The sequence below is a fragment of the Trichosurus vulpecula genome, chromosome 4 (genome assembly GCF_011100635.1).
Source record: "Trichosurus vulpecula isolate mTriVul1 chromosome 4, mTriVul1.pri, whole genome shotgun sequence".
Taxonomy (NCBI): Eukaryota; Metazoa; Chordata; class Mammalia; order Diprotodontia; family Phalangeridae; genus Trichosurus; species Trichosurus vulpecula.
Genome location: NC_050576.1, coordinates 341,143,598 through 341,167,624, shown reverse-complemented (window position 1 = coordinate 341,167,624; position 24,027 = coordinate 341,143,598). Strand labels below are relative to the sequence as shown.

Genomic DNA, 24,027 nt, shown 5'->3' with positions numbered 1-24,027 from the left:
TTTTGAACATCTGTTTTTAAAACGTTGAGTTCCAAATTCTCTCCCCTCTTCCCTTCCCACCCACCCTCCCTAAGAAGTCAAGCAATTCAACATAGGCCACACGCGTATCATTATGTATAACCCTTCCACAATACTCATGTTGTGAAAGACTCACTATATTTTGCTCCTTCCTAACCTATCCCCCTTTATTGAATTTTCTCCCTCGGCCCTGTCCCCTTTTGAAAGTGTTTGGTTTTGATTACCTCCACCCCCATCTGCCCTCCCTTCTATCATCCCCCCTTATTTTTTTAAATTCTTCCTCCTTTTTCCTGTGGGGTAAGATACCCAAATGAGTATGTATGGTATTCCCTCCTCAGGTCAGATTTGATGAGAGCAAGATTCACTCATTCCCCCTCACCTGCCTTCTCTTCTCTTCCTACAGAACTGCTTTTTCTTGCCACTTTTATGTGAGATAATTTACCCCATTCTATCTCTCCCTATCTCCCTCTCTAAATATATTCCTCTCTCATCCCTTAATTTGATTTTATTTCTTTTAGATATCTTCCCTTCATCTTCAACTCACCCTGTGCCCGCTCTCTCTCTCTCTCTCTCTCTCTCTCTCTCTCTCTCTCTCTCTCTCTCTGTATATATATATACACATACATACATATATACATACATACACACTCACATATACATAAACATATATATATACGTATATATATATATATACACACACACATATATATGTGTATATATATGCATATTCCCTTCAGCTACCCTAATACTGAGGTCTCATGAACCATCCACATCATATTTCCATGTGGGAATGTAAACAAAACAGTTCAACTTTAGTAAGTCCCTTGCAATTTCCGTTTCTTGATTACCTTTTCATGCTTCTCTTGATTCTTGTGTTTGAAAGTCAAATTTTCTATTCAGTTCTGGTCTTTTCACTGAGAAAGCTTGAAAGTCCTCTATTTTATTGAAAGTCTATATTTTGCCTTGGGTCATGATACTCAGTTTTGCTAGGTAGGTGATTCTTGGTTTTAGTCCTAGCTCCATTGATCTCCGGAATGTCATATTCCAAGCCCTTCGACCTCTTAATGTAGAAGCTGCTAGATCTGGGGTTATTCTGATTGTGTTTCCACAATACTCAAATTGTTTCTTTCTGGCTGCTTGTAGTATTTTCTCCTTGATCTGGGAGCTCTGGAATTTGGTGACAATATTCCTAGGAGATTTCTATTTGAGGAGGCAATCGATAGATTCTTTCAATTTCTATTTTGCCCTGTGGCTCTAGAATATCAGGGCAGTTCTCCTTGATAATTTCTTGAAAGATGATATCTAGGCTCTTTTTTTGATGATGGCTTTCAGGTAGTCCAATAATTTTTAAATTATCTCTCCTGGATCTGTTTTCCAGGTCAGTGGTTTTTCCAATGAGATATTTCACATTGTCTTCCATTTTTTCATTCCTTCGGTTCTGTTTCATAATATCTTGATTTCTCATCAAGTCACTAACTTCCACTTGCCCTAGTCTAATTTTTAAAGTAGTATTTTCTTCAGTGGTCTTTTGGACCTCCTTTTCCATTTGGCTAATTCTGCCTTTCAAGGCATTCTTCTCCTCATTAGCTTTTTGGAGCTCTTTTGCCATTTGAGTTAGTCTATTTTTTAAGGTGTTGTTTTCTTCAGTATATTTTTCAGTATTTTTTTGGGTCTCCTTTAGCAAGTCATTGACTTGTTTTTCATGGTTTTCTCGCATCCTTCTCATTTCTCTTCCCAATTTTTTCTCTACTTCTCTAACTTGCTTTTCCAAATCCTTTTGGAGCTCTTCCATGGCCTGAGCCCAGTTCATGTTTTTCTTGGAGGCTTTTGTTGTAGGCTCTTTGATTTTGTTGACTTCTTCTGGCTGTATGTTTTGGTCTTTGTCACCAAAGAAAGATTCCAAAGTCTGAGACTGAATCTGGGGGCATTTTCACTGCCTGGCCATATTCCCAGCCAACTACCTTGACCCTTGAGTTTTTCAGCGGGGTATGACTGCTTGTAGACTAAAGAGTTCTATGTTCCACGCTTGGGGGGATGCGCCAGCTCTGCCACACCAGCACTCCTCCTTCCCCAAGAACCCCCAACCCGGACTGGACTTAGGTCTTCAGCAGGCTCTTCACTCCTGCTCTGATCCGCCACTTAATTCCTCCTACCAGGTGGGCCTGGGGCCAGAAGCAACTGCAGCTGTAGTTCTGTAGCTGCCACACCTCCTCTGCCCCCAGGGCGGTGGCCGAACCACGAACTCCTTCTTAAACTCTGTCCCCAGCAGCTTTTCCCACTGACCTTCTCTGTTGTCTTTGGTGTTTGTGGGTTGAGAAGTCTGGTAACTAATGCAGCTCACTGATTCAGGGCACTAGGGCCCGCTCCGCCCGGCTCCTGGTCTGGTTGGTCCCTGCCCCCCATGCTGGGCTCTGCTCTGCTCCGCTCCCAGCTCTTTGCGGGATAGACCTCACCCAGAGACCATCCAGGCTGTCCTGGGCTGGAGACCTGCCTCCTCCTGCTATTTTGTGGGTTCTGCAGTTCTAGAATTGGTTCAGAGCCATTTTTATAGGTTTTTGGAGGGGCTCGGTGGGGAGCTCACGCTAGTCCCTGCTTTCCAGCCGCCATCTTGGCTCCGCCCCCTGAAATATCTCTTAATGCCAATATCCCTGGATATGCCTTGATGAGGACTAAGGGACCTTGAATACATATACAGATCACTTTACTGCTCAGCACTCCCAAGGCTTGAAGAGGCCAAAGCGCAGTCCCAAACTAATACTTCCTTAATACCCATGCCTCATTCTGGGGTGGTTGATGGTAACAGAGGCTCCAGAAATTCCCACTGGTCAGTCTTTTTCTCTGATTAGTGGATTAAATAGGCCTCTCAGAAGAGCATTTGAAGAAAATAGCAAGTCTTCCATCTCCTCCATGGAGACCACAGGACATTTCTCTCTGCTCTTTAGTGGTAGATTAGATGATATCTAAGCCCTTCTCCACTTCTAAAATAGTTTTTCTTTTTTTAATTCATAGATTCATTTTGGTTTTAACACAAAAGCTTCCCAAAAAAAACCCTTTACAAAACATATTCCCCATAAACCTTGACTGTAAATAGGAAGGAGGAATGTGCTCTCTACCTTTGATATTATGGTGCTAACCATTGTATCTGACCAGAGCTTTATGGTCCATGTTATAGTAATAATAATAATAAACGTTTATATAGCGCTTTAAGATTGGCAAAGCATATGTATCTTATTTGATCTTTACAACAACCCTGTGGTGGGTGCTGTTGTCATTCTCATTTTATAAGTAAGAAAACTGAGTCTGAAGGGGTTTGGTAATTTGCCCAGGGTCACACTGCTAAATAAGTGTGTGAGGCAGGATTCAGACTTTGGCCTCCTTGCTCCAAGCCTGACACTTCATCCATTACATCAACATTTGTGATGATTGTGTGTATTCTTTTGGCTCTGCTTTCTTTATTCTGCATAAGTTCATTCAGGTCGCCTGTTATATCTCTTACTTTTCTGATTCCATCCATCTTTATAACGTGGTAATATTTGATTACACTTCTACATCATAATTTGTTCAGCGATATCCTAATCAATAAGCAGATATTGTATTTCTTTCCTTTTGTTGTCACAAGTAATACGTTTGTAATATTCTTTGAAGTGTCTCCTTTCTACATTTGAACTCTGACGGGGTAAGAGCTGAGTGGATCTCCAAGTATAGTTAGGGACTATAAAAGCAAGTTAACAGATCTTCTTGGTACCCTTCAGCAGTGTAGAGAATTGGACCAGACAGCTTGTACTTTAAGCTGTAAAGATACAAATGCTAAGACCTGCCTGATGCTTGACCTTAATTTTCCTGAGCTGTTTGGAATCTCATCAGCAATTGTCTTTCTACTCTGCCTGATGGCCAGTGTTCCTGACCCATGCTTGTCTGTAGGATTATAGCTGTGGAGCTGGAAGGAACCTTAAAGACAGTGAAGTCCAATCCGAGACGTAGAGAAGTTAAGGGACTTGACTAAGGTCTTATAGTGAATGGTGTTTTATGGGCCCATGATTTTGACCTGCTCCACAGTTCACTGCCCTCAGGAAGTTCTTCCTGACATCCTCCTGAGTCTGTTCCAGCTCCATAATTCCTGGCATTTGACCCTGGCCTGAGAAGATGACTGATTTTTGTTATGCCCTATGGTTTCCCTGGAAGGGGATCTTGTAGACTGTCAGGGGAACCTGATGCTGCCCTGGGGCCAAGCTGTGACAGCAAGGTACTAAAGTGAGTTGTTTGTACAGGCCCCTCAGCTGCCTAAGGGGCCCAAATCTGAAGGTACAACTAATTGGGAATGGGCAGAATGACCACATGTTTCCTCCTTTGCTTGTCCTCATTGTAATGATATAATAGTAATATAGTCTGTAGATATAATAGTAGTATAGCCTATGGATGTAATAGTAGTAATAGTCAGTAACATGCTAATGACCAAATATATTAGATTGTCAAAGAGACTTGAAACTCTCAGAGTTGGAACTGTATGGCTTAAAAATGGCTTTAAAAAAATCCCTCGTTTGTCCACTGTCCCCTGCCCAGCATAGAGTGGGTGCTCAAAAAAAAGTTAAGGATATCTAATCAATTATAATGGATTTTAATTTTAAGTTTTTGGCAAATATATTAATCTTCCATGTGGCCTATTGCAGTATACAGTGTAAAAACATCTAGACAGTTGTTAGTTTCTCCAAACTTAAATTTTAGGTGTGCCTTTCTCCCTTTCCCCAACATATATGACAGATATTGTGTTATTGCTGGGGTGTATGGGATAATTGTACAAGAGGATCCTTTATCTGGTATTGACATAGGACAAAGAAGAGGAATTGATTTCTGAGCATTTCATTGCAGTCTGTACTAGTTTGCTGAGAGTAAATTTGGTCCACAATTAAAGGTTAGGATCTCCAGAGGACATTGGTGTACTGATCTATGAAAATGGTAAGAATATTATTGGAATTTTCCTGGGCAGTTTGGGTCTAAGAATTGGGGCTCAAGATTTCAGGATTATGACCCAAACTTTGCTTTCCTCATTTTGCACATCAGGATTACCAGACAGGTGACTGTAGTTCTGAGTGCCATCAGCTTTTGTGTTTCTGGTTGGAGTTGAAGTAAAATAAATATAATTTAAAAGCAGAAAAGATGCCATTACAAAGTAAGCAAAATACTCCTTCCTTACCTGCAGTGCAGAGAAGAGCTGGTTACATGAGGTCAGGCTGCTATGGTTGGAGAACATCACTTTAGGAACAGGGCCAAGAATAAGAGCAGATTGGAAATTGGAAGCTTCCTGAGAGACTCTTCCTTCATCAGTTCCAGAGAACATTTGAAGAAGAGAGCCAATATTGAATCTAGGCTCCATTGTTACCCCTTCCGCAAGGCAACCCTATTATACCTCCCTAATTGACTCACTGTCCTACTCACCACAGCAGTGCTTCCCGACTGTTTCATCCGTCCTCAAACCTTCCTTGGGCCCCATCCTCCTGCCCTCTCAGCTAAAAACCATATCTCATTTTACTGGAAAAATTTAGGCCATTCATTAGGAGCTTTCTCTTTTGCCATCTTCAACTTGAATTTCCCAAATGTTTTCTGCCAACGTTTCTACCTAAACCCCATCTCACATGAAGAGGTGGCCCTTCTTGCCAAGACTGACTGCTCTGCGTGCATAAATGATCCCATTCCATCCCATCTTCTCCAGATTACTTTCTCTACCACTCCATTTACAATCTCTCCTTGTCTACTGAGTGCCCCCTGCTGCCTGTAAACATGCCCCTGTCCCTCCCATCACCACTTGATCCTCCCACTCCTGCCAGCTGTTATCTCATGCCTTTTCTCCAGTTTGCCGCTAAAATCTTTGAGAAGGCTATCTATGGTAGGTTCCCTTTATTTCCTTCTCTCTCTCTCTCTCTCTCTTAATTCTCTCCAATCTGGCTTCCAGCCTCATCATTCAACCAGAATATCTATTTCTAAAGTTAATGATCTCTTAATTGTAGAATCTAATGTCTTTTCTCAGTCTTCATCTTTCTTGAATTTTCTGCAGCCTTTAACACTGTCAATTACCCTCTTATCCTTGATACTCTCTGGGTTTTTGTGACACTATTCTCCCCTGGTTGTCCTTTGCTAGATTTTCTTTTTTTGTTTGTTTTTCTTTTGGAAGAGGGAAGACAAGGCAATTGGTGTTAAATGACTTGCCCAAGGTCACACAGCTAGTAAGTGTGTCAGGTGTCTGAGGCCAGATTTGAACTCAGGTTGTCCTGACTCCAGGCCCGGTGCTCTACTCGCTGCGCCACTTAGCTGCCCCCTTTGCTAGATTTTCTTTTTTTTTTTCCTTTGCTAGATTTTCATCCAGATCATACTTAATAACCATGAATGACCCACAGAGCTCTGTCCTGGGACTTTTTTTCTTATCCCTCTATAATGTTTCATTTGGTGAGCTCATCAGCTCCTATGGATTCAGTTATCATCTCTGCACTGATGATTTTCATATCTGTACAGCCCTAACCTCCCTCATAACTTCCAGTCTAACATTAAATGCCTATTGGACATCTCAAATTGAATATATCATAAACATCTCAAATTTAGCATGTCCAAAACAACTCATTATCTTTCCTCTCAAATCCTCCCTCTTCTTGCAGCCTCAGTGTTTTCCTCAACTCCTTACTTACCTTCACCCCCACACATCCCATCTATTGCCAAGTCTTAAGATTTCTACCTTCACAGCATCTCTTCCCCTTCTCTTCACTTGCATAGTTAGCACCATCTCAGTCCAGATCCTCAGTGCCTCGTGCCTGCACTGTTACAATAGCCAGATGGTTGGTCTCCCTGCTCCAAGTCACTCCCTTCTCCCATCTCTATTCTCCACTCAGTTGTCAGTTTGAGCTTCCTAAAATATAAATCTGACCATGTAACTGCCCTGCTTAATTAGAGTGGCTTGCTGTTATCTCCAGGATCAAATATAAACTCGTTTATGTTTTAAAACCCTTTACAACCTGGTCTCTTCCTACCTTTCCAGTCTTTTTACACCTGTCTCACCCGTATGTACTCAGTGTTTCAAGACCAGCAATACTGGCTTTCTTGCTGCTCCTTTTTTTTTTTCCCCCCACGGAAGTCCTCACAGCCTTTTTTATATGGCTAGCTCTCAAACTTGAAATGCTGTCTCTCCTTGTTTCTGGTTCCTGACTTTTCTGTCTTTCTTCAGGACTCAGCTTAAAGCCCATCTTCTGAAGAGGCCTTTTCCAGTTGCCTTACTTTCTGATACCTTTCCACTGAAATTACCTCCCATTTAGATCGTATGTATGTTCTTTGTACAAGAATGTTGGAGGAGTAAGGACCATAGCAGTGTAACGTATTTTCTGTTGAAGTCTATCTTTAACTTTGTCAATAAAGTAAAAAAAAAAATGTCATTCTAGTAGGTATAATGAAAGACATGATAAAATGCAAATTGAGATTGGTTCTAATAAGATAATTGTTTTTTGTACATCTCTAAATTAGATCCTGAGTCTAGGAACTTTATGATGGCTTTGTTTGGTTGTTTTATATTTTTGGTCTAGACTTGGAATTTCATGGTGTAGAGAGCTCTCAGTTAGGAAGCATCCTGTACTAATACAGATCACTTGCTGGGGTGGCGGATAGGAGCATGCTGCATGATTACATTCCCAGGTTCTCACAATCAAGATGTCACAAGGACAGTACTTCAATCCACGTCTTTCTTCATTCCGATGTCTGTATTCTTCAACTATGCCAAGCTGGCACTCTTTGATCAATGAATGCTGAAAATATTCTGCCTTAAAAAAAATCTGGCAATGTCACAAGCACAATATCTTTTTTTCCTACAATTAGAGATGAGACTGTTGAAGCTGATTACCATCCAAGTCTGATACATGTGGCTGAAAAGACCAACGTATATCTTTCATGCTTAGTTGGAGGCAGCAACACATCCTAGATTCATATTCATCCTACACATAGTCTCCAAAGAGTTATCACTCTGAGGGAATGACATCAGGGGTATGTGTAGCAGGGTTGACCTTGTCAAGAAGAAAGGGTGACCTCATCATCAGAGACTGGAAAAAAGGGAGAGAATGTAAGATGATATCATTCCTCTAGCTCCAGCTTTATGATCTCCAAGGAAGGGAAACCCATTACCTCTCATGACAGCCCCTTGCCCTTTTGGACAGTCAAATTGTTAGGAAGTTTTTCCTGACATAATGTCCACCCATGGATCCTGACTCTGCAGATAATATGTAACAGAGTTAAGATTTGAACTTAAGTCATTTGACATCAAATACATTGGTTTTCCCATTGTACAATATTGCACTTTGCTAATACTTCTATAGCATTTTGAGATTTACAGATTGCTCTTTTCACAAGAACTATTTAAGGTTAAGGAATACATAATAATAATATCTCTTGTTTTACTGCTTAGTGAACTTTGGTTCAGAGGGGTTAAAATTGTCCAGCATCACATAGCTAGTAAGTATCAGAATTAGGTTCTGGACCCAGGTCTTCTGACTTCATGAACAGTGCATTTTTTTTATTATCCATACCAAGACCCAGCTCTGCCACTTACCAGCCAGTGTATTTTCCCATCTATAAAATGGAGGTGATATTGCTTGTACTACCAAGCTTACGTGGTTATTGGAAGAAGATAATGTAGGTGACTATTCTTTCTATCAGTAAAAAGTGGTATAACTATGGTGAGTAGCAGTTGTACTATTGCTAATATTACTTGAATCAAAGTATTGAGGATGAACCCAGAGTCCCCTTATAGTTGGTATGGCACAAGATTTTTTTTTTTGGTTTAAATTTTTATTTTTATGTAGGGAAAAATCAAACATACATTTAACCCAATTTGGTTGCAAGTTCCTTAGCTTTTGCCTTTTCCAGCTTGGCAATACAAGCCAACGATTTTGGGTCCGGAACATTGCCACCCCAGTGACAACGGATCTCATCGCATCTGTCATTGTAATTGGTTTTGATGGCTTCTACCAGCTTAGCCAGGGCTCCCTTATCTTCTGGATTAACCTGTGTGAAGGCAATGCTTGGGCAGGTCTTTCTGTGAAGTAAGCGACCCAGTCTGGCTTTACCTTTGATAATACAGTAAGGAAGCCCCATTTTTCAGCACAAGGCAGGTAGGAAGACCACTAGCTCAATGGGGTCCACGTCATGTGCAATCACTACCAACTGTGCTTTCTTTGTTTTCTACCAGGGTAGTAACAGTGTTAATACCTGCTCTCAGGATAGGTGGTTTCTTAGCGGGGACATCTCCTTTGCCTGCATTCTTTTGTTCAGCCCAAGCAAGAAGCCTTTGCTTCTTATCTTGCTTTGTCTTACGAGCCAGTTTCAGCAGTTGAGTAGCTGTCTGACGATCCAAAGCCTGGGTGAACTGGTTAATTGCTGGTAGAACTTTCAAACGCTTAGAAAGGATAGACCTTTGACACTGCAGTCTGATGTACCGAGGCCATTTGACAAATCGAGTAAGGTCCCTTTTGGGCTGGATGTCCTGACCAGTGCCAAAGTTCTTGGGCCGCTTCTCAAACAAAGGATTGACTGCTTTCTTGGCCTCCTGTTTCTTTACCACAGCAGGGGCCGGAGCTACCTTCTTCCCTTTTGGCATCTTGCCCACCTGAATGAGATGGTATGGCACAAGATTTGAAGTGAAAGAATCTGCGTTCAAATTCTGGCTCTGCCATACTTATTATCTGATGACCTTGTTCAAGTTACTTGTCTGTTCAGTTTCCTTGTCTGTCAGATGACACATATGTCTTTCCCATAAATCCTAAATCCTGTTATTTTGACCTATGTCAAAATAGGCTTTATGATTTTTTATGAAGTTGAAAATAATACATATTTTTGATGGAAAAAGTATTTTGTGATACCAGAATTCTTAATATCTAGGGAAGCAATCAGGAGCAGAAGAATATTTTTCTTCTTCTAAATCTCATATATCAATGTAGGGATGGACCGATTTTAATAAAGTTATTCAGGATTTGCTTTTTTAAAAACATTCATGTCTTATATAGTCATTTCTGAGAGTTTCTTTTGTTTGAATATGCATATTATAAATATTTGCTATAAGATTTTTTTCTTTAATTAGTGGCAGTGGAATGGGAGGAAGAGAACATATTTTTACTACTTGAAAAAATAAAAAAAAATCCACCAAACTCGTGTCACCACTAGTTGACCACTTGTATAGTCACCACCCTAATATGGTGGATAGTTGAGATAATGCATGGATTATTATAGTAGCTTACTGATTGGTCTTCCTGCCTTATGTCTTTCCCATTGCCAATTTATCCTTCACATAGCTGCAAACGTGCTTTCCCTAAAGCACAGGTATTGTGATGTTACTTTCCTATTCAGTAAATTCCACTGGCTCCCTATTAACTCTATAATAATACTAACAGTAGTGGTAGTAGCAGCAGCAGTGCACATTTACATAGCTCTTTAAGTTTGCAAAGTGCCTTACAAATATCCTTACTAACAATCCCAGGAGATAGGTGCTATCCTTATCCAAATTTTACAGAAGAAGAAACTGAGGTAGATGTTAAGTGATTTATCCAGAGTCAGTCACATAGCTAGTTAGTATCTGAATTCAGATTTGAACTTGGGTCTTCCCAATTCCAACTCCAGTACTCTACTCACTGTACCACCTAACTGTCTCAATACAAATCCTCTTTTTGGCGTTTAAAGCCATTCATAACCAGACTCCAACTTGCCTTTCCAACTTTAACATACATAACTCGCCTTTATTTACTATCTGTTCCGGGTAGAATGGCCTTTTTGCCCTTCCCAATACATAGCATAACCTCTACTATATCCATCCCTTTGTACATGCAGGCTGTTCCCCATCCCTTTCTTTATCTCTGCCTCTTAGAAACCTGGGTTTCCTTCAAGACTCAGCTCAAACTCTGTTAACTGCATGAGACCTTGACTCAGCCCAGCCCAAGAATTGTTGGTTCCACTCCCCCCAAATTGCCTTGTCTGTGTTTATATGTATACATGTTGGGTCTCCTTTGAGATGAAAGTTCCTTGTGGGGAAGGACTGTTTTCATTTTTGTCTTTGTATTTCCAGCGTCCAGAACATAGTAGGTGTTTAATAGATAATTGTTCCTTGACTGATGCTATTGACCTTGTAATAATCCAGGTATTGATCCAGAGGCTTGATGATCTTTTGAGCGTGTTAGACTAGAACCATGAATCCTAGAGGGAGGAGTGAAATAGAATCAGACTTAGAGGTGGAGGACAGCTTCTCGTTCATCCGGTCGGACCTCTTCCATTTACAGACAAGGAAACTGAGGCACAGAGATGCTAGTAACCTGCCGAAAGGCACACCTTTATTAGCAGAGCTGGAGTTTGAACCTAGGATGTGTAACTTGCCTAACCTAGCCTTGACTGGCATTCAGGTCCACTCTACCATGATACCATGATGTCTTTCTTGGCAGAGACATCCAAGAGGTGTTTCTTGCTTTGTTTTCATTCTTTGGCTTTCTTCTCACAACGTGTCATCTTTCTGTCTTAGGATGGAAAGAGTTACTGTAGGTTTCAGTTAAGATGTTGGCATTGTGACTTCCCTTCAGTGAATCTGTTGATGAGCATTAAAAAAATAACCTGAAGCATTAGAATAAATAAATGGAGAATCATAAAATTATATCTGACCTTAAATCTGATTCTGTCATGGAAGTTTATATTTATAGTTTGCTTTACTGTTACAGAGCACTTTCACATTCTTGTTCTCGTTTGATCCTGGCAAGTGCCCATCGAGGCATGGTGTAAGCATTGTTCCCATTTTACAGATGAGGAAACACATTCTAAGAGGTGGAATTCCAAAGTCATAATTTGAGCTCATGTCTTTTGCCTACAGCTGTACCACACAGCCTCTCATGAGGTAAAATATTCTGAGATTGGGGTGGGGGTGGGGGGTTTGTAATATTTCATTATAAAAGCCTCTGCTGCCTTCCCAAACATCCTTCTGCAGCACTTCACATATACCTACTAGTATTGCTCAGTTTTAAGCAATCTGATTTTTCACCTGAGAACCCTCCTTATAAAAATTACACTTGAGAATACAAAGCTTTCTCATAATAAACAAATTGGATGTTGTCACTTTTCATCTTTGCATTAAATAAACATTTTACATAGTTCTACCATTTAAAAAAACGTGTCAGGTATGTATGTAAATGTGGAAGCTTTTACAAAAAAAAAATCCACTCTTGAAGTAGTAAAATTAGTAGAAAATGTATTGTTAAGTTGCCCCCCAAAACTTTGTGCACATTGATCAAGGATTGACTTTTAAATATGAGGGTTTGGTGTTTTGAAGTATCTATTAAGGGAACCACAACATATATTGGCATTACTTTTAAATATTCCAACTAGCAAACTTTACCTTCCATAACCTTCCCACCCCCAAAATATACCCTCTTTGTCAAAAAGGACAGATTGTTGCTATTCGTTTTTTAGAAGCTAAAGGGAGTATACTTTCCCTTGGAAATATAGTTAATTTCAGAGAGCAAATTAATATTAGGAGATCATATGTATCTCAAACCTCTCCTTTTAGGACAACACAGATTGCAGCTTCTTTAACTCTTCCAGAATCAGAGTCAATAGGAACAGCAGGACACAGGGCCCTTGGTGACCTGGATGGCTAATGGTTGCCTCTAAATTAGAATGCAACTTAGCGCAAGAGAAAAAGGAAGACTTGTTTGTTTTAAATAAAAGTGGGGTAGAAAGTAACACAGATGTGTATGGTTGCACCAGCAACTAAGCAAGCATGTATTAGCTGTCTCTTGTATATAAGGTGCTAGAGGCACAAGGGGGTGTGTGTGTGTGTGTGTGTGTGTGTGTGTGTGTGTGTGTGTGTGTGTATGTGTATGTAATGATAGTCCTATCATTTCACCTGCCCACCAGGAACTAACGTTTTGTTTAGGCACCTTTTTTGTGTCATGGATACATTTGGCAGTCTGGTGAAGCCTGTGGATAAATCCCTTCTCGGAATAATGGTTTGTTGCCCAGGACATGATAAATTTCAGTTAGAGAGTTAGTGAAAAGGTCATTTTTTCCATCCTAGTTCACAGACGCCCTAAAACTCATAAACTCCGGTTTATGAACCTTTGTATTAAGGGGGTTCTAATCTTCACACAGATAAGTAGCAGGGAGTGATGGGTACAAAGGACAGGACCAGAAAAAGCACTCAAGCAATGTGAGGACATCAATTTTGGATCTGTTTGAGGGGAGTGGGAGAGGCAGAGGGGTTAGGGAATGAGGAAAAGGCGTATATCAGCTATGGAAGATGGCCTTCAAAAATATGTCAAGGTTAGAGATGTCATATCAAGTTATGGGAACATCTAGTTGTTGGTCTCGTGTCTCTTACAATTTGCCATCATAAATAGTGTATAATAGCTACTCAGTTGATAGTTGTTAATAGTTCTGATACAGGGTTAGATTCATATCAGAGTAACATAGGAAGTAGGGTAGATATGAGTGTAGAGTTAGCATAGAAGTAAGTTACGGTCGAAGAAAATTATATCATAGATTCAGAGTTATAAGAAATTCTGAGAAGTCACCTAAGGAGTTCATCCCCTTGCCACTAGGCAAGGGTACTAATGAAATGTCCCAGACAAATAAATGGGCATTGAAGGCTTGGAAAGTATTTTAAGTGAAAGGAAGTATCTTTTAATTGAAAGTAGGGGAGGTTAGAAGAGGGAAAGTAGAGTGGGGGGGAAGCAGGTAACCTTTTGATTCCTACAGGGTGTATATGGATTTTCCTGGTTCCTTTCTTAGTGTACTAGTGCATGCAGCTGATCAGTACCTGCTCTTTGGGGGAAAGGTCAGTGAAAACAAAGTGATAAAGGGATGATTCTCTGATGTGTTCTTTTTGACCTCAATTTTAAATTCTTATTCTCAGGAACATTATGAAAATGTTTTTACGTGGAATGTATCTGAGCCACAAGCACAGATTTTGTATTTCAAAGTTGGAAGAAATGAGATTGATGTCCCATACAATAGTAAAATGCCAAAAATAAGTAGCTCTGGAATGAGTTAAAGCACAGGACTCGGGAAGGCTGAGTAAAAAGCTGTAGATCTAGGATGGCTGTAATTGAAAGGGACCAAATAAGTATTTAAAACCACCTCTCTCAGGACTGTTAAGATTTCTGAATTTCAAATTGGCATTTTATATTTGACAAGGTGACATTGTGTAAGAAATGTATTGTAAAACACGGCTGTACGATAGGAAAATGATTGAATGTAAATATTTCAAGATGTGGACTACTGTTCAAATGTTATCATAAATCTTTGCCATTGTTTTAGGGGATAACTCTTCATGCATATTTGAAGTGAATTGATAGGTCTAGCTTTTGGAAGGGTAATCTTCAGATAGTTTCCTCGTCAGTGCTACTAATGGTCTGATTTGATTAGTAAAGATTACTGTTAGCTGTTCACCATTGTTATTTTCTACGTGTTAGTATATAGAAGTCAATATTAAGTAAGGAAAAACACCTAATGATGGAGTCTGTTTATGTCCCCTGAATTCACTGAGGGGAATGAAATTTCAATGTTATGTATATGGAATCAGAAGATGCAGTTATTTGGGATCTTAAACTTTTCAAAAGAAAAAAAGTATAAAAACCTTACTTCAGTTGGAAGATTAATTGTCCTTCCATTTCTTGCAGGTTTGGCAGGTTTACAGTTGCTGCTCTTCAGTCCAAGGTAGAACAGTACGAGCGAGAAACAAGTCGCCTCAAGAAAGCCCTGGAACGAAGTGATAAATATATAGAAGAATTAGAATCTCAAATCTCACTGCTAAAAAGCTCAAGTGAAGAAACTGAAACTACAAACTCCATTAGCCAAAGAGTACTTTCCACAGAAGGCCAAGGAAACAGTCACCCTGAGGAAAGTACCACAGCTTTAACAAGTCAGGTAGACGGTGTCGGAAAGCAGCCTGTCCCAGCCAACCCGAGTTCTACACACCTTACGCCATCTTCAAGTAGTAGACTCTCAGATGTTAACACTGCTAGTCAAGAAAGCTCAAGTGAGAGAGAGACAGAGTGTTGTAAGAACAAAGAACTCTTCCCAGAACAGTTGAAAATCCTGTTAGATGTTACTGATACAAGGATGGATGCCTGTTTGGAAAGACAGTGGAATAATAAAACTGGAAATTGTGACCCTTACAAAGATGAGGAACTTTATGATCTCCCAGGTCCCTGTACCCCTTCTTTGTCTCTTAGTTGTCTTCAGCTCAATACCCCAGATAACAAAGAAAGTACTCTGGTCAAAACAGAGGGTATCAGAAAGCACTCACACCATCTAAGAAAACTGGTGTTTGATGATTTTTGTGGCACCCCAAACAGTTGTGACAAAGATTCCCTCCAGGATAACACAAATAGTTGTGAAAACGGAAAGAAATCGGAATGTTTCACTTCCCCAAAGTCAGTGTTTTGGGATTGTTGCCCTACCAATTTTGTCCAGAACTTAGATTTTGAAAGTTCAGAGCAAAACACAGTCGCAAGTTCTTCTGGAGATCTGTCATTGAAATCCAGTGAGAAAGCAGGCTCCTGTTTATCTAAAAGATTAAATTCTATCCGATCCTTTGAAATGAATCGGACTAGAACATCCAGCGAAGCATCAATGGATGCAGCTTACCTTGATAAGATCTCAGAGCTGGACTCCATGATGTCTGAATCAGACAACAGTAAGAGTCCCTATAACAATTTTAAATCTGCCGACATGGAAACCCCAACGAAGTTAGCACAAACTAGTGAGTTTTTGGATGATTCTGATAAACTAGAAGAAAGAACTAAGCCAAATCTTACAAAATGTTCTCAGCTGCTTGATCAGCCAGGAAGTAGAAATGAGTGGAAACCTACTTCTTTTTTCATCCTTTCGCCATCTGACCAAGAGATGAATGAACACTTTCCACTCCTTTCCTCTCCCAATTCAGGAACTAGTGAAATCAAACCCCAAAACTGTTTGTTTCAGAGGGAGTTTTCCCAGAGTTTTTTGTTTAGTAACTCACATAAGCTGTTTGATGATCAAAGGTTTGGACCGTCTTTTTTTAAGATGTCCTCAGAGATGCACAATGTTCACAATCACCTTCAGTCCCCATGGTCTGCCTCCTTCGTGCCTGAAAAGAGAAATAAGAGTGTGAATCAGTCAGCAAAAAGAAAAATCCAGAGTAGCCTTTCTAGTGCCAGCCCATCCAAAGCAACTAAAAGTTGATTCGGTTCTATTGAAAAGGTACTTTGTCCTGAGAGGAAAATGGAAGTTTCTGAACTGTTGATTCCTCCTCCCCCACCCCTCTCCCACCCAGAATCCAGCTAGTTTATATTTATCCTTTTAACCAAAAAATAAGTCAAAAATGAATGGGCTAGTCTTTACTTCCATAATCCTGAGAACCCCCTCTTGAATAATGCCAGGAGTTTGGCTGTCGTTTTTTTTTTTTTTAATCATCATCATCATCATTATTTTTGTGATGTATCAAGTTGGTTATATTTTGTATTCTTACATCTTATTTGTCAAGTGCAGTAGCCTGCTGGTAAGAAGCAGCTTGTAGATCTTAAATAAAATTCTTAGAGCTGTCTGCATTATCCATAAAACATTTTGTTTTCATAAATGCTTCTCTCAGAATGTAACTTTCTTTTACCTGCCACTTTATTTTATTACAATGATGACCTGACTTTAAGCAAGGCCACACATTGTGAATTAGCACTGTGGAATTGAGTTCAATGGAGGTATCCTATATGATTTTTGAGTTTGGGTCTTTTTTTTTAAATCGTTCTTTGACTAGCCAGTTTTGATATGACCTCAAAATTTGAGAAGAAGGAACCATGGTTTTTAACTTCATAGTGGTTAGTTTGGGTTATTGTTTTCCTTCCTTATGGCTGAGAGTCTGATTACCTACCTCTTTGTAGAAAACCAGAAATTCAGCCTACTCTGAATGGGGAAATCTGGTAACTTCATGGCTTGGATGTAGAGCACTCTTATGTTCCCAGTCCCAAATTCTAGCTCTGATAATCCCCAGGGCTACTTATTAAAGTGCTGGACTTGCTGTTTGCATGGCACTGTGCTTTATCGAAACCACAGCTTTGTGCATGCTAGCATTCTTGCTTGCTCTGTTTTCCATGCTAAAGAAAGTTAAGTTTTGGTTAGTAATAGAATGTCTCTCTTATGTAAGATACAAGTGCTTTTTTCTTTTGTGGGGAATAAGTAGGGGGTGGGGGAGGGGAAGAATGAAGCACAATTTTTAATTTAGGTTTGGAAAAGCATTTGTTATTCCAAGCATTCAGTCCCCCTATACAGGCCTTTAAAAATGGGTTTGTATGCTAATGACTTGTTTACCTAATGTGCACTGAACATTTTACATTAATACTGTACTGTTTTACATTAATACTGCATGCTTTTCTATGTGAATTGAATAAAAGATGCCATAAGCACTGTAATCCTTGATGTCTCAGATATTGAAATAACATACTAAGAGCAGGAAAACTGCCCTTATCACTTTTAATTAATCTGGAAGTCCGAAATAAGCTGTCATAAATCTTTTCCCTAAAATTGAAAAGTTCTCAGTTTCCTTATGAGCAGTGAGTGCGTTTTGATTGGTCATTATGGACCTGGGTAAGATAAAACATAATTTTCATATTGGCAGGCATTTTTCCTGTAAGTGTTCTTGATCATTTTGCCTTATCACTATGTCGATAGAGCATCTAGGTGGTGCAGTGGGTAGCACATTGGGCTTGGAATCATCTTCCTGAGTTCAGATCGGGCCTCAGATACTAGTTGTGGGACCCTGGATAAGTCACTTAACCCTGTTTGCCTCATTTCCTCATCTGTAAAATGAGTTGGAGAAGGAAGTTGCAAACTGTTCCAGTATCTCTACACACACACACCCCAACAACAACAAAACAAAAGCCCCCAAAACTAGGATAACTCTGAAATGACTGAACAATCATCACCATGTTGATGAGTCTGAGCTCTAGGTAAAGCATTCGAAATTGTAGTGACAAACCTGGAACGGTATTTCTAAAGCTGTCACTCAAAGGGCAAAAACATTTTCCTGATTCTGTCCATGGTTAAAAGGAACAACATTTTATTTACTAAGGACATGTCTGTTTTTCATGTGGGCACTGAAATTGTCTCTAAAATGTTATAACATCTACATAGTGAATTAAAGTATGCCCTTTCACTTCCTTTATATGTGGTGAGGTTCTGTCATCTGAATTACCATTCTCTTCTTCCCCTTCCTACCTGCCTCCCAAAAGTACTTCACAAGCATTAATTAAAACTAATACATTCACAGTCCTAGGGAATTGCAGGACATAATTTAATATGCTATTCTTATTTTGACTATTGGCTTTTTTAAATTAGCAAGATCACCATACTCTGATTTGATTTTTTTAAATACATAACCATGCTTACAAAAAGAGACAAAATGGTTGAATAATTACATAATGGAAAGATATGATATTCCTCAAAAAAAATTTTTTAAAGCAACATTGATTTATTTGAGCTTTCTTCCCAAATGGTTCAGATTAGAGTGCATTTGAAATGCAGAATATACTTCTAGAAGAAAACCATTTAAATCACAAAATCTGCATGCTAGTACATATAGGTACTAGAACTTGGTCTATGGTCGAAGTTTCTGCATTAATAGACTGGCCCTTGCATGTCAAAAGCTAAATTGATTTAGTTACATTACAGCATTTGTTGGTTTTTACTTTGTGACCTCTATAGTAGATGACACAAGTTCTTGCACACACAGGTTCCTATATTGTCAAGCCACTAGAAATAAAAATAGAGTGCAATTTTTGAAAGTCCTATTATTGGTTAAGTAATGCTTTTTAACTAATGCTATTTTTCAAGTAGCACCTAGTTCATGCTGCTTTCCTGCTCCTTTACACCCAGCTTCTCTGTTGGCTTTATGTGATACAGTAAGGTTGCACAAATATTCTTTAAAAAAAACAAACTTTAGATCAAGGTTGTCAGGAGTATTACATTCCTTCTTTGCTATTAATTTTTCAAGGACAAATAACTAGTAATCAAATAAAGAACTTTCACACCAGGAACTAAAAACATACTACTAACTGAATTTTTAAAATACCATTACAAATCCTCAATAGGTAATTTGTCTTCAGATAGGAAGTGAGGAAATAATAGGACTTGATTTGTTTGATTTTTTTGGCCTTGGTAGAGGACATCAACCTTCATTCAGTTTAAATATATCCATAGTGTTTTCTTTCCATTTCTAGAAACCAACTAAGAACAAAGTTGAAAAATGTCTTTCAAAGTTTAGAGCTGCTTCATTTTCTCAGAAACTCTGAGTTGCAGCTTCTTGAATGGGCTTTTTTGAATGTTACCTTCATTAACTGAAGTTAGCTTCTTTAGTAGAAACTGGTCTGTGGTTTCATGGCTGCATAGAAATGCCATTCATCTGACTCAGTTTAGCAACTTAACTCCAACTTAGTCAACTAGTCTTAGAGGGATCCCTCACAAAATGAAAAAAAAAAAGTGACTTGCCCACAAGCATGTAGATAGCATGAGCCATGGCAGAACTTGAACCTGTCTCCCATACTAAATGTGCCCTTGTCTATTATGCCATGTTCCCTTTCTGTTTCTCCTCCAAACACTATTAGGCTTATTGCTTTACCATCTTCTATTTCATTGTTCAGTCCTGTCTGACTTTGTGACCTCAGGCACCATAGCATGCCAGTACTGTCCATGGGGTTTTCTTGGCAAAGAAACTGCAGTGGTTTACCACTTTCTTCTCTGGTGGATTAAGGCAAACAGGTTAAGTGACTTGCCCAGGGTCACACAGCTGGCAAATGTCTGAGGTTATATTTGAACTCAGTGCTTCCTGATTCCAGGCCCAACACTCCACTGAGCTACCCAGCTGCCCCATCTTCATAGTCCTATAACACAATTACTGAGTGTCTGCTGTTATGTGTGCTACTATTTAAAGTGTTACAAGTTCTAAAGAGAAAGTTGGTTCATGACCATAATAAAACGTTTCAAGAGTGATCGCTTTTTTTTTTTTGTTAATGTCAGTAGTTGTGATAACAGGATATTAGGTTCTGTGGAAAGAGGTTATTAGGTGAAAAGTGAGAGGGAGAAGGGGACTGGGGGATAACAGAAAGAGGCAGGTAGTACCAACGGGCCCAGTTTTATAAATGGATAATTTATTGAACTATGATTCCTGGGGCTTCAAGGGGACTTTGGGTAAAATGTATTAACAACTATTGTACAACGACATTGGCCAAGGTACAGTTATGCAGCCTATCCATCTATATATGTTCTCCACCCCTAAATGGGTCAGGACCCTGAAACATGCATCAGAGCTTTCAAAAAATCCTTCACTTTGGTTGGTACTTTAGGATGATGCCTGAAATCAGTCTCAAACTATGGCCTATGAGTTGTGCAGCGTAACTTAGTCCTTTGGTTAGAAGGGTTTTCTAAAGCCGCCTATGAATGTCTTCTATTCCTATTTGTGGGAGTTCCACAACTCAACCTTTGTCCATCATGTTGAAACTCTATCCCCTTAATAATACTTGGCAGATGGAATGCCTTTTAAGCAGTGATCTCAAAGTGCATTGTGAACATTTATTGCCTAATTCTCGGAACCCCACTCTGAGCTAGGAAGCATCTATCATCCAGATTTTTTAAAGAATCCATCTATCTTGGAGAAGAGGTGCTCCGAAGCTGTTCTGGGCCTCTGTTTAATAATATGACTGGATCATTCTAGAATGCTGTGTACTGTATTTGCTTTACTTTCTATCCTAGTCCTTGGTCTTTTGGATGCACTTTACAACCCAACACCCACTGCTGAGGAAGAATGCCTCCCTGTTTGTCCCCTTCCCCCTCCTTCTCTCTCCTTCCCTCCAGCCTCTTACTACTTCCAATCTTTTTATAACAATGAATATAAGTTGCCAATTGCCCCCCTAACATCTTCCCCGCCCCCCCTCCCTGAAAAGGTAATAAAAGAAGAGACCCCTTTTCAAGCTATCCTCGGCTTGGCACTATTCAGGCCTTTATCTCCCCTTTCAAGTAGTTGCCCAAGGGATTTACTCCTTGTGGGGGCAGGAGAGAGAGATTGGTAAGGAATGTTTTGGGGATGGTAATGTCACCGAGGTATAAAGTCTTCCCAGAGGCCCTGACAAGGAAGAAAACTCGCTCTATTTCTCTTACAATTGAGTGTAATTTTTTTTGTTTGTTTCTCTTCCTCCTCCCTTCTAATGGTCCCTTGTTCACTGCCTGGGGCAGGCGGCCTGGTGGCTAGACAGCTGTTCCCTGGGCTCTGGAAGGGGTCAGGCGGTGGCCATGCTTGCAAATCACTTTCTCCATTAAGCAAAAGCCTGCTCTCCCAGGGAGTGGAAGGGGCGCCCCGCCTCGAATACGTTTATTAGCTTCGGAGGTTCTATGCGCCTTCGCCTGAACCAATCTGGGCCATCTCTGGGGTCAACGGTTGGGACCTTGGGTTCCAACGTCCTTTCCGGAAGTACTTTCGTCCACCTCGAGTTCCACTGAGATCTTCCCCTCTCCTTTAGAGCACCTTCAAACTTTATTCCAAGTATTGCAGAGAAGCTCGCTCGCTGTCCCGCATCCTCGCTGCCCGCTTTCCGCAGACAACCCCCTTGGCCACTGGGTCCCGGGATGGACCGATCTTGCACTTGGTTGTGCACCTTCCATACCGTGCGTTCGCAAAAACTCCCAGTGTCCTGCCAATACCGCACCCCCACCCCCACCCCAGCCCACAGGCCGGGAGAAATCCCTTCTGCGATTTACTAGTATTATTTTTACTGCTAACCAAACCTGGCGATTAAGACGAGGAACTAACAAAGAGTTTTCCTTCCACCTTAACCTTGCACACAATCCTTTAACAAATTAATTAATCCTAATGAATTAACACTTCATTTATTTAAACGCGCTACAGTCCATGAATTAAATTTTCATGCAGTGATTAAAGGCTGTTAAAATATGCATGATTTCGTTAAAATTTTATAATAAATCAGGGCAATGTGTTACATGACAAGGCAACTATTTCCCAGCCCCTCGGAACGAGCTTTGATTCGTGCGGGGAGGAAGGAGGGGGTTGCTAGGGGAGCGCGCAGTTGCTGGCTCTTCTGGCGACGGAACTCTGCTCAGATCTCTCTTCCTCTTAACTTGCGGCGTCATTGTTCCTTCTTCGGTTTCCAGACCCTTTCCCGAGTCTTACGGAAGGAGAGAGCATCGTCTGCTTCAGGGTGCTAAGCAGCGTGGGTGGGGGAGGAAGAGGTGGGAGGGGAGGAGGTTTGCCCGGAGGGGGGCACAAGGCAGAGGACTCTACCAAGCGCAACTCCCTGGTTAGGTGTGCTCAGTTGGTGTTTAACTAAACCAGCTGCCTATTTACCTAAGCAGCTAAGAGGCTCCACTTCAGGATCCTGGGCGCTGGCGCTTAGGGGCTCTTCCCTGTTGTTCTTTTAATTAGTCCGTATTTGTGTCAGACCCGTAGTTTATTTGGGGGCCGCGGAGAAAAAGGTGAAACTTTCACAAAGATGTACAGAATCACGGTATCGTGGGTTTTCTTTATACCCCGGGATCTCTAAGTAGGTCCTCCAGGCAACTTGCTCTTCCAGCCTTGTGAGGGGGAGGGATTTCGAGGGGGAACTTCTTCCCTACCCGGGGACCTAAATCACCAATCAAGCTTTTCCATTTTTAATAGGACACCATTCTACACTTTGGCTGCAAAAGCAATTATGGCAGCGTGTACACCGGTAATTAGCAGGCCTTTGCTGTTGTAAGGAAAGTCCTCATTAGAACATGGAAATAGTATTTTATGTGTTCACCCATAGGGCTTTCTGAAGGTAGGTTGGTTTTGTTATACGCTGGGGAAAAGGTTTTTATATATGTATACATTTAATAGCTAAAAAGGATACAGTGATTGTTAGTGAACTTTACTTTTTAAAAAATCCCTACACGTATATTGTAGTTTGTTTTGTTTTGTTTTGTTTTTCAATGGTGCGACCGCTAGTAATACTTTGGGAAAGCTCAGGATATGCTTAACCGCACTGGGTGGTGTTGGGAAGTGGGAAGCACCTAATGGAAGTTGAATTTGAATAAAATGGGAACTGGAAAGAGAAAACAGCGGCGGCTTATTCCTATAGATTACTCACGAATCCCCAAATCACTCCTTTTTCCTGAGTCTTGTATGAGGTGTTAGTATTTAATATTCTAATCTGTAGTATATTCGTCTTTAGGGAACTTTAAAAGAGGAAATCAAATACAATGGGTTACAATAACATATAAATCCTTATGCTTTGGGAATAGAGGGTGAGTGGAATGGTTACTGGTGACAGGCAGGTAGGGTACAATAGGGAAATTCGCCTCTTTGAAATTTGGAGCAGAACAAAACTAGTGGAAAAGTAGATGCTTTCTCGGTGCCTGCCTCACCCTCTTTTTACTAAAACTGCTGGGACATTAAAATAGAGTTACTGCCCAGGCGCTTCCCTAATGAACAAGACCCTCAAAGCTTCCGATTTACTGCGAGGAGTAGGCTGGCGCTTCTCTCCATGAATGCGAATGTTCCCGGTAGGAATACGATGAACAGCGAGTTTTGAGGAGGCATTAAAAATGCACAACCAGAATTGTGAGCCGGCCAGAATGCTGCAAACTTGGGAGCCAGCCTCGGAAAAGGAAGGAACTACGTAGGAGAGGAGTTGAAAGGGCAGTAGAAATAAAGGGAATTAGGGGTGGGAGGGAGGGCAAGGGGAAATAAAAAAGGCTGGATCAGTCTGCAAAGGAAACCTGAGAGTAGGGAGCAGAAAAGAAAAATCTTTTAGTAGAGAAAGAGACAGAGACAGAGAGAGAGAGAGAGAGAGAGAGAGAGAGAGAGAGAGAGAGAGAGAGAGAAATTTGAATTAGTCTCCTTTAGCCTGTCCTTCTCTAACCAAGAGAAAAGTGTCCAAGTAAGGGAGTGTTCCAAAATTTAATCTCCCTCAGGGGAGTTGACCAAGACAAGAACTTCCTCCGCCTCCTTCC

General features: G+C 40.5%; 1 protein-coding gene across 1 annotated transcript in view; it reads left to right on the top strand.

Moving 5' to 3' along the window:
* Window positions 1-17,497, top strand: part of OBI1 (ORC ubiquitin ligase 1) — a 48,587-nt gene extending 31,090 nt beyond the window's left edge. The window contains exon 6 of the mRNA XM_036758322.1: window positions 14,694-17,497. Coding sequence (XP_036614217.1) covers window positions 14,694-16,239 — 1,546 coding nt within the window. The 3' untranslated portion in view covers window positions 16,240-17,497. The remainder of the gene's footprint in view (window positions 1-14,693) is intronic.
* Window positions 17,498-24,027: the final 6,530 nt, after the last annotated feature.